This window comes from Dioscorea cayenensis, chromosome 9 (genome assembly GCF_009730915.1).
Source record: "Dioscorea cayenensis subsp. rotundata cultivar TDr96_F1 chromosome 9, TDr96_F1_v2_PseudoChromosome.rev07_lg8_w22 25.fasta, whole genome shotgun sequence".
Lineage (NCBI taxonomy): Eukaryota > Viridiplantae > Streptophyta > Magnoliopsida > Dioscoreales > Dioscoreaceae > Dioscorea > Dioscorea cayenensis.
In genome coordinates, this window is record NC_052479.1 from 30,358,480 (window position 1) to 30,369,558 (window position 11,079).

The 11,079-nt window shown below is 36.5% G+C and overlaps 1 protein-coding gene across 2 annotated transcripts; it reads left to right on the top strand.

The window, feature by feature from the left end:
• Positions 1-877: 877 nt before the first annotated feature.
• LOC120269173 (bifunctional dethiobiotin synthetase/7,8-diamino-pelargonic acid aminotransferase, mitochondrial) lies at positions 878-9,071 on the top strand. 2 transcript variants are annotated; one of them, XM_039276499.1, is made up of 14 exons: positions 878-1,611; positions 2,074-2,244; positions 2,421-2,682; positions 2,883-2,968; positions 3,651-3,781; positions 4,206-4,354; positions 4,628-4,722; positions 5,224-5,339; positions 5,423-5,569; positions 6,842-6,975; positions 7,063-7,194; positions 7,319-7,453; positions 7,576-7,688; positions 8,540-9,071. In XM_039276499.1, exons 1-14 carry the CDS (start codon positions 914-916, stop codon positions 8,730-8,732), a joined length of 2,562 nt encoding a protein of 853 aa, XP_039132433.1. In that variant the 5' UTR covers positions 878-913; the 3' UTR covers positions 8,733-9,071. The 2 variants fall into 2 exon arrangements, with proteins under 2 accessions (XP_039132433.1, XP_039132434.1); XM_039276500.1 differs by having other exon boundaries at positions 2,883-2,966; positions 3,661-3,781.
• The last annotated feature ends 2,008 nt before the right edge of the window (positions 9,072-11,079 follow it).

The window sequence follows — 11,079 nt, forward strand, 5'->3', positions numbered from 1 at the left end:
TATATTATTTATATAAGATTTGAATTATTAGTATAAATCTTTATTGGATATTTATAAATTGTTGACTGTATTGGATTGTTTGGATATTTATATGGGGATAAATGTAGTTATCACTGGTATCCCAATGGCGTAAAGTTAGATAAGTTCTAGATATTTATCAATTTATGTGATTAATTAATTTTTTAAAAAAATATTATAATTTGGAAAAGAGTCCAACCATACATTGCATACAATTTAATCTCCTAGAATTTTAGGGGGAGGTCAATCTTCTAAGAACGTAATTAAAAATGCAATCTATGCATGTTAATTGTTAACCCTTGGATTATCAATCAACATAATGATAGTTACTAAATCAATCTAAACCGCCAAATTTAATTTCTACTAAATCTACAATGGAGAGCAACCAAACATAAATTATGCTCACAAAACAGCACACCACCTGAATGAGAGCCAGTACAATGTTTGAACACTATTATGTTTACTAATTACTGGGGTTGTATCTTCCTGTCACTCTCCACTCAATTCTTTCTCAACCTTTTAATTAGCTGGGGAGTTCCTGTGAACATCCCAGTTTATTTATTTTTTTCAAATGCATCCCTTTGTTTAAAAGATTATCCTATTTGTTTTAAGTTATATATTTATTAAAATATATATAAAATAATAAAATAATAAAATAACAAAGTAAAATAAAGTTCACTATACATCACAAGATTCACAACAATAAACATTTAAAAACAAAATATTAAATAAATAAACAAAATACTTTAAGATTCACGTGGATCAAAACGTGTACTTTGAGATTCGGTTATTAAATCAAAGTCATTAAGATTCGCGCCAAGGCATTCAAAAACTCGAGGCTAAAACCATCCACACACCTTCTCGTCACTCCAACAAGAAGTCTTCGTCTTCTCCGATGGCTTCTCTCCTCTTCCGGCACCGCCGCTCGCCGGCGTCCTCCCTTCACCTTCTTCGCCTCCTTCTACAGCGCCCAATTAGCTCCTCTTCCGCCTCCCTCGATGTCGATGTCTCGCACCCGACCTACGTCGTCTGGGGCGCCAACACCGGCGTCGGAAAGACCCTAGTATCCGCCGGCCTCGCATTCTCCGTCATCTCCCGATCCCCGTCCTCCTTCCTATACCTTAAGCCCCTTCAGACCGGGTTCCCCATCGACTCCGACTCACGCTTCCTGGTCTCCAAGATCACCTCCCTCTTCCGCTCCGCCTCCCCTCCATTTCCCCTCCTTGCGTCCCACCATGCCCTCCGTGCTTCCCTTCCGGCCGCCCGTGCTCTCCCCGGCTTCAATGAGCAATCCGATAGCCCGTGCTGCTACGAGGAGACGAAGATCGGGGGTGGGGATGGGGAGGAAGTGGGGTCGAGGCTGGTTTGCAAGACTTTGTATGCGTGGAACGAGCCCATATCTCCGCATTTAGCTGTTGAAAGGGAGGGGATGGCCATTGGAGACTCGGATTTGAGGGAGATGCTGCATCGGTGCTTAGGGTTTGGCGGTGTCAACGATTTGGGGAAGGAGATGAGTGTTTGGAGAGTTATCGAGACCGCTGGTGGTGTTGCTAGCCCGGGTCCTTCGGGTACTCTTCAGTGTGATCTATATAGGTGAGCTGATTTTCTTAATATTTCTGGTTATCTTGGCTTGCAATCTATAAAGAAAGTAGAAATCGTTAATTCAGAAGGACACATGCATGCCATGTCTTTTGCAAGGAACGTAGCTCTTTAGACATGGAAATGTTTGCGCTTGTTAAAGTACTAGTCGTATTTATATTATATATAAACTTGATCTAAAGGAAGGCCATATTCCAGCATAGAGTAAAGACTTCATCCAAATGCTAATACTTGATAATGCCTTAGAACTGTATGGACTTGGTAAATTATGTCTTACTTGTTCTTCTATGCAGATGATGTTTTACGTTTTACTTGCATTGATATTATGGATAATTGTGTGGTGTTTTGGACTGTGCTTTTTATTATAATTATTATTATTCTTATTGTATCAGCTGATTTTTATTAACCGTTAGTATCTGTCTAATAAAAGCTGACTATTATAATATGGAAAACTAGGCCTTTAAGGTTTCCTGCTGTTCTTATTGGAGATGGACGTTTGGGAGGTATATCTACCACAATATCAGCATATGAATGCTTGAAACTTAGAGGATATGATGTTGCCGCTATTGTTTTAGTGGATCAAGGACTGGCTAATGAGGCTGCGTTGTTATCTTACCTGAGGAACAGGTAAGCCAGTTCTAAAAATGCTTTTGACCAATTGTATATTACTTATGAATCTGCTGTACTCTCAGTTTTCTTTTTCGCTCACGGTGAGTATATTGTGATTATTGTGTCTTTTTGAAAAAAATTGGTTCATAATCCATCTTGATCACGAATACTTAGGCATAGTTAACTCCTTCCAGGGTGCATGTGTTTGTCTTGCCACCAATCCCTCATGATCCTTTGGATGACCTGAAGGATTGGTTTTGTGAATCTGGGAATGTATTTGATTCTCTTAAGGAAACAATGATTTTGGCTCATTCAAAGAGGATTGAGAGACTACAAGACATGGCCAGGAAGGCAGGAGATATCTTCTGGTGGCCATTCACTCAACACCAACTTGTTCCTCTGGAGACAGTTACAGTAATTGACTCACGCTGTGGTGAGAATTTCGCTGTTCATAAGGTTAGTTTGGAAGAAATTCAGTTTAATTAGACAAGTGCCTCTTTCATTGAATGGAATCTGAAAATGAGTAGGTGCCCTTGTGATGCCATCATGCTTAGTATGATACTTATAACTCTACCAGGAGAAGCTATGGTTCATTATCAATTATGATAAGATGCAAATGCTATCTTGTGACAGAAGTTGATTTCATTTGGATTCAGGTTTGTGACAAGCTGGACATGATCGTTCCTCAATTCGATGCCTGTGCTAGTTGGTGGACACAAGGACCTGATGCTACCTTTCAGGTCAGTTATATGAAACTAATTCACCTCAAATTTACTTCTTTGACCTTGTCTCAAAGTTCATGGGAACCTAACGAGTTCTTTTATTTGGATTTTGTCCGCTTTCCATGGTGCGTGCACACATGAGCATTCCTGCATGAGTTGTGCCCATGTTAGATATAGAGTTCTGATTTCTTGTCTTTTATCCATGCAAGTTACATGATAATTCATTCCCCAAGAAGCTTAAATTTTCATTGTTCTTTAGGTTTTAGTACTCATCTAAGCTTCCTTGGATGATACTTCATCTGAATGTGTAGTTTTTATATGGAGGCAATTTGGAACTGTGCTTTTGAGTAGTTTAGTTTGCAAGTTACTATTCTACTGGCTATGGCTTCTCTTCCAAGCTTTGCTGTTTAAACTGTTATAAGTCTTTCTATAATTATGTGAGAAGGCTTTTTCTTCTGCATCATATAGTATATTCTCATTTGAGTTGGGAGTGAGAAATGAGGTTATAAGAAAGAAAAGAAACAACCGAACGGAGAATGGTTCAGTGAAGTGGGTATTAGGTATTTTTGTAAGCTTACTTTCAGTTTATGCTATTTACCTTCAAATAGGGAATTCTTTTTTCTAGTTCTTTTCCAGGAGGTTGTATTTTGCAATATAAGAATTGAACCTGAGTGACTTGTTCACCATGGCTTCTCTGTTAGGTTTTTTTCAGATTGAGCTTGCAAGAGAGATGGGTTATTCTGCTGCAAGATATGGTCATGTCATGTTTCCCGAGAATGTCTATGAGCCTGCTTTGCGGTGTGCAGAACTTCTTCTTGAAGGAGTAGGAGAAGGTCTGTCTTTTAAATGCTTGGTTTTATACATGATTTATAATTTAAAAAAAAAATGTAGCATTGTTCATTAAATGATGTGAAAAATTGACAAGGATGGTAAACATCTATTACAATTAGGACTTTATTAGATACTGTCATCCTCCTATGACTCATATATTGTCTCACTTCATACAAATTTTACAGATATAAATATAGTGAAAAAAGTAAAGGAAATTATTGAAAATTTGAACCATTTCTTTCCTTGGTGCTACAAAAGGCAGAGTGGCTAATATTATACTCAGATTATCATGTTTTAGAAGTATGCACCAACAGGAATAATGCTGGACTGAGGGATGCTCCTCTAGAACATGTTAACAGTGTCACATGTATTTGATTAGCCTCCATATTAACCTCAAAGTCAAGAATTGGTTCTCTTTATCCGCAGGTTGGGCTTCTCGTGCTTACTATTCTGACAATGGATCCACGGCAGTAGAAATTGCACTCAAGATGGCATTTCGCAAATTTTCGTTTGATCATGGGATAGCTGTAGATTCTGACAATGGGATTGTGGATGATAGATGTTATGATTTCAAGGTGAGTGTCACAAACAGGTGTGCATACCTATTGCTTAATATTTGGAATATTTAATGGCTCAAGATATATGATGTCTTTTGTTTACTTGCAAAAACACAATTATCTTTTGAAATGGATATTGTGAAGGAGAGACTGCTAGATAGAAAGTTGTGACTCCATTGGGGATTATATCTCAATTAATTTGCCCTTTTTTCTTGACTAAATTGTGGTGATTGTAATAAGTAAAGGTGTCATAGCAATTGAGTTATGAGTCATGACTACATCTTTGTCCAGGTTTTAGCCCTCAATGGATCTTATCATGGTGATACTTTAGGTGCCATGGAAGCCCAAGCACCGTCATCATACACGAGTTTCCATCAGCAGCCATGGTACGAACTTATGTCCTAGCCTGTTGTTTTCTTTCTAACTTAAATTTTATTATTCTTTTAAATGGTTGATCTCTTGATGTGAGTCATGTGACCTGTATTTTTCCAAGGAATTCCAATTGAGTTCCGCTATTCTTACAATCTAGACTTACCTAATAGACTTCCCAAAAGAAAAATAATAATTATTTTTTTCTCTCAAGTTGTATAAGAGTACGTCCCGTGGTTGTTTGGTGGATGGCAACTCATTTGGGAAATCTAGTTTGTAAGAATAGCAATACTCTTTTCAATGCTATTTACTACATCCTTGAAGTCATAAGGTGTACTCTTATTGGACATTCTCACATAAGCCACTCTGAACTTGGTCCTGGATTATGCCTACCTTGCTGAAATATGATTTATTAGCTTTGTTCTTTAGATAAATACTATTGGTATAATGTTTTCCACCAGATATTTTGGTTTAAATGTTTCCTCTTAGCTTTGCTGCTGTGATTGCACTTGATTCAGGTATTCAGGAAGAGGCCTGTTTCTGGATCCCCCCATGATCTTTATTTCAGATGGGGTTTGGAATCTTTCCTTTCCAGATGCATTTCTTTCTCATCAACCAAAAGATGAAAAGATAAGTAAGTGGTTAATTGTCTTCCTTGCAAGCCTTCTTTATGTTGCTTTCTTGCAGCATTCCTTCTGATGGAATTTTAATATACAGGGTTCCATTTGCGTGATGAATTGTTTTGTCAAACAAGGGACTGTTCAGCTCTTGCAAAATGCTACTCTGCTTACATATCAAGGCAATTATCGCAATTTTCCGACAATTGTCCTTCGACATATATTGCTGCATTAATTATTGAACCAGGCAAGCGAAATTTACAGCTTTATAGTCTCTGAAATGCTCTTTTTCATGTCTGGAGACATGGATTAGTCATGACCTATATTGAGAAATTTATTGTTGTTTCCTTAGACCTTTTGTTTCTTATTCTTTCCCAGAATAAATTTCTTTAGTTTAGCAAATGCTAATGTTTTCTCATGTTGAACTGAGGGAGTGTGTAGTTGGGTTTGGAATAAATTGGGTTGTGGTTTTTGAAGTATTGATTTGATTTTTGAGCGAAATTCTTAAACCAAGTTGATCCAACTCTAACTTAATCAATACTTAATAAAATATTTTTTATTATATTTTATACTATTAAAATTAATGATTGATATTTATTAATAGCTAACAGTATTCAACCAATGATTTTATTTATATTTTTTTTAAAATGGTTATTTTTGGTTTAAATTTTTATTATTACAATTAATATTCATTAGTAGTTAATGCTCTTTAACTAATGGTTTTTATTTGTTTAATTAGTTTAAATTTGCAAAAAAAAGGTTATTCCTATTTCAAGTTTTTCCTTGGAGCCTTTTGATTGGAGAGCACAATAAAGCTTTTCATTGTAGCAGTTCAGATCTTCCAGTGGCTCACATACAATGTGAAAGTAGTAGTAATAATGCGCCTTTTTTAATTATCATTTTCTTGGAAGCTTATGGGGCCATATTAACAGATGCTAAACAATTTCAAGCATTCTCAAGTTTGTAACTCTTAATTCATTGAGATTGAACTTGTCCTATCAAGTTCAGTTATGGTGCTCCTTGTGTTTTTCCCCCTGTTAGTACTTTTATATATTTGCTTTCCCTGATCCAAGATCATATGAATCGAACTTCACGCGCTACAATAATCTGGTATAAGTGAAAGTTCAGGCTACTGATTTATGTCAGTTTTAGTGCTCTGGATGATCCGGAAGAGATGTGCAAAATTACTTCTTTGTTTTCTTTTGTTTTCATTTGCATTTTTATCCATTGAGGTTTATGGGCATGGCCAATATTATATTTGGGCTCTGATTGCTGCTCTGCCTTCATAACTTTGCTGAAATAACTACAGAAGTTGCATAGGAGCTTCATTTGCCTATCTTTAAATTGTATCATTTACAAATCTTCTGATTTAATGCTCCTTTTCCTCTTTTTCTACCTTTCATATTCCCATTTGATTGCATAAATCCCACTGCTAAAGTTAGCTATCTATTATCCATGCAAATAAATAATGCAAACATGGATACTGTATTGATAGTAAGTTGTCAATTATGTTTTGTAGTTGTACAAGGTGCTGGCGGAATGCAGATGATTGATCCACTTTTCCAGCGAACCCTTGTTAGTGAGTGCCGAGCCCGCAGAATTCCTGTAATATTTGATGAGGTATTCACAGGTTTCTGGCGTCTTGGCAGGGAGGTAAGTTACTCGTTTAGCAAGTGTATATATACATCTAAATCCATTGTTGCCTTCAAATTATTTTATCGTTGTTTGTTGGTTTTACAGTCTGCAGCAGAGTTGCTTGGCTGCTCACCTGATGTGGCATGTTTTGCGAAATTAATGACTGGTGGGGTCCTACCATTAGCAGTCACTTTAACTACAGAAGCTGTTTTTGAAGTATTTAAAGGTGGTTCAAAGGTATTTTATCGACCGCGAATAAAATACGCATTTTTCAATAAGTTCTCACTGTGGCCATATCTTTCCTTGGTGTGCATCCATTCCAATGATTGACACTAATTCTGACTAATGATATTTATTTCAGCTCATGGCTCTTTTGCATGGTCACTCCTATTCTGCCCATGCTATGGGCTGCACAGCTGCTTCAAAAGCTATACAGTGGTTTAAAAATCCCTGTACAAACATAAATATTGAACCTGAAGGAAGAAAAATGAAAGAGGTATTATGTCCTGAGTAAACCTGCCATTGTTGCTCTCACCGGTCATTGTGCTGTCATTTTCTTGATCTTTAGCCTGTCAAGGTGATCACTTAGCCTCTCATATTGTGTTCATATTCTTTCAGTTATGGGACATGCAACTTGTGCTCCAGTTGTCATCTCTAAATGGTGTTAGCAGAGTGATTGCAATAGGCACTCTTTGTGCTATAGAACTTAGAGCCAGTGGCTCTGATGTGGGGTAGGATGCTAAACTATATGAATGAATGTTATTTCTTTTTATATTCTATTTTACTGTCAAGTCATTTCACTGCACTTAAAAACCATTGAGTAGGGGAAATAGTAAAAGCAAGAACAGAGCTTCTCTTGAATTCTTTTTTATAGTTGAATTTAAGATGGTTGGCATAGTGGTGCATATGCAGATGAAGCAAGTACCCTTGCAATTGCCACAGATGATGCACTCCTTTTTGTGCTGTTTGAAGATGCTATGCATTGTCACTATTAAATGCCCTCTAAGGTCGTATAGGGGTCATATGAAAATTTTCAGTTAGTAGGATAAATTATAGGAACTGAGCTGACTGTCACTGCATTCTTAACTCTATCTGGTGTGTAATTGAGAATGCTTATGGTGTGTCTAAAGGTCCTTTGAACTAAGATGTGCATAACCACTAATACCAATTCATTTTCTCTGGACAGAGGATGTTGTTTCTTTCTTCTCTGTGCTTAGTGTTGTCTAAATTTTGCCTATAATTATGAGGATGCCAGGTTAGTTGTTGAGACAAAAAGCAAATATATTTCATTGGCATGCAGTAGGTAACTAATATAATTTCCTTTTCCTAGCCAGATATTTTGTTGGCTTTAGAGATTATCTCCATTTGTTTCGACTGTTATTCTTTTCTTCCAACAATCTTACTGAAGCTGCTATGCTATATCTTGCATCATGTGTACAAAATTAAAATTGAGAAATAACTGATGAGTTAACGCTACTTTTTTTTTTAAAAAAAAAAGTAATGAGTGATTGCATGGATTGTAGCAATTCATTATTGGTTTGTAAATGTGCTAACATTTTTGTGGTTTTGATTACTGCAACAGGTATGCTTCATTGTATGCAAGTTCTCTGGTTCAGCAGCTTCGTAAAGATGGAATTTACATGAGGCCCTTGGGTAATGTTCTATATTTAATGTGTGGTCCCTGCACATCCCCTGATATCTGCAATCAACATCTCAGAAATGTATACCAGAGAATTTCTGAGTTTAAGCAATCATCAGGCAAAGGGATCAGATAAATAAGAGGAGAACTCTAGGAAGCTCGATGGCATTTTTGGCATAAAGGCCCTTGAGATAGGTCTTCCTTGAGTTAATGGGAAGAGAAATAACCTTCAGTTGCTTAACTGGATCAAGACTTCAGGGTCATCAGATAACGGGCTTTCTCGATTAGTTCAATATTTATGCTATTTTATGGGAGACCTCCATCGACAATCCTAGGATTAGAGATCTACTTATTAATTTCATATGTTGACAGTTGAGATATTTTTGTACCATTAGCAATAAATTCTTTGATAATTTATTTGTATGGTAGATATTTAGACCTTAAACCCTATTGATTATGCATAATCAAATCTGAGTTGCTCTATGCATTTTTTATTTTGTAATCGTATTTCCGCTCGCCTTCTTGACAAGTCAGGTCTTCTTTCATTTTTGTATCATTACAAGATTTTGTTAGTTTTGTTCATCTGCTTCTTGTGTTCATTATTAGGAACAGTGTCATTTTCTATCTGGTTGCTGTCGATGATCCCTGAATAATGAATGTCCACTGCAGCGGTTACCATGAAGATGATCCTTTGAAGAGCATGGGGGCTGCTAGGGATTTTATCCATGAAGATACAGAAGGATATCATGCACAGCCCATCACATTTAAAATCATAAAACTCTTTTGAAGATTGTTTGAACTAGAGGGCAGATGTGGCCAAAGGTGTCAGGTATGTTGTCATTTTCTGCTTGGGAATCTTGCTCTGGTTCATTCTTGCATGACACATAGCCTTTGTCCCTGCAGGTTCTGAGTTGAGGATATTACCCAGAAGGATCTAGTGTTTGCTTTTAATCTTCTCTGTACAAAAGGTGAGTTCAAGTTTAACTACTTAGCTCTGCTGTTCTATTTTCCATTTCTGTGGCTGATACACTGGAAACCAAGATTAATTCTTGAATAAAAGTCACATGCCAGTGTGATGCATTTGAATGATTAATTTCATATTTTATTGCCAGATTACACCTATTTCAATAGGTTGTCCATGAAACATTGAAACCTAATCTAGACAAATTTCCCAGAAATTTGGCTAACTGAGATTATGTTTGGATGGGGGAGAAAACAGGGAGAAAAGCACACTTCTAGTTACTTGTTTAATAATTTTTTTTCTGCTATTTTACTATTGTACACTGATAAAGTATACTAACTTGTTCTTGTTAATTTAATTGCTTTTACATGACCACTTGCATAAGTTTTGAAAACAGTGCAAAAGATGCAGAATTTTTTAATCAGACTCCTCTAATTCTTTTTCATTTCTTTGAGAATCTTTTTTCTGTTACTCCTGGGAAACGTGCTTGCTTTACATATGCATACAGCTTCAACTTTTTCCTAGATGACACAGGATTGAGTTCTCTTACTGGCCCCCCTCCTGCACCAGCTACGGTATGCTCTCCTCTGCTCATCCTCCGTCCTGTTTTATCTTCATTTGATCTCTGTTCCCAAGATACATCAATATATGTGTATTTTTTGTACTGCATTCCTCTGTAGGGAAATAGAGTAACTTTTACTAGCTTTTTCCTCTGTCCTATTTTTTATCTCATTATTGGAAACTTATGCTGAACAATACTGCTATCATAAAAAGATTTTATGGTATGGATAGACTGGTCCTTAGAGATCATGCACCTGTCTTTGTGTTTGTGTGTGTGTGTGTGTGTGTGTGTGTGTGTGTGTGTGTACATTTAATTAATTATAAACCAAGGGACATATGCACGGTGTGGCATGTGAAAAACAACATTGCATAGTGGGAAGGATGGTGTGCATCATTTAGTTTTTATTTTAGAAAAATTAGAGCAGTGTTGCATTAAGGTTCTGAGCTCAGGTTCTTTTACTGAATAAACTAATCTTTAGATAATTGTGTTTCTATATTTGATTTGTGCTTATAAACTCAAATTTTAACAAAAATGAATAACCCGGGCATGCGCCGAGTTTCTTGGGCAGTTTATAATCCTAGCTATGATCTTAGGGTTTCTACCAAATTTTGATAGAAACCCTAACTGCGGCATTCATCTTATAAGTCAAGTTCAACTAAATTTATTGCTTCATTGGATCTCTAATTGTAATCTTCTTCTAATACCGTGCTTGTATTTCTTTTATGAGTTCTTAAATCTTGATGCTCTTATCAATGACTAAGTGATCTATTGGTAGTCGGGTCATCATTAGAACTTTTTACAAATTGTGAAAGTTCGAATCATAGGTGATGACATATTTCTATTAGTGTGAGTAGTGATTGTGTGCGGGTGATCTCAGTGTTCATGTGTGAGCGGACCCTGATTTCACTTGCTCCGATGAGGTTTGTGTAAAAAAAAAAAAAATCTTGATGCTCTTGTGTT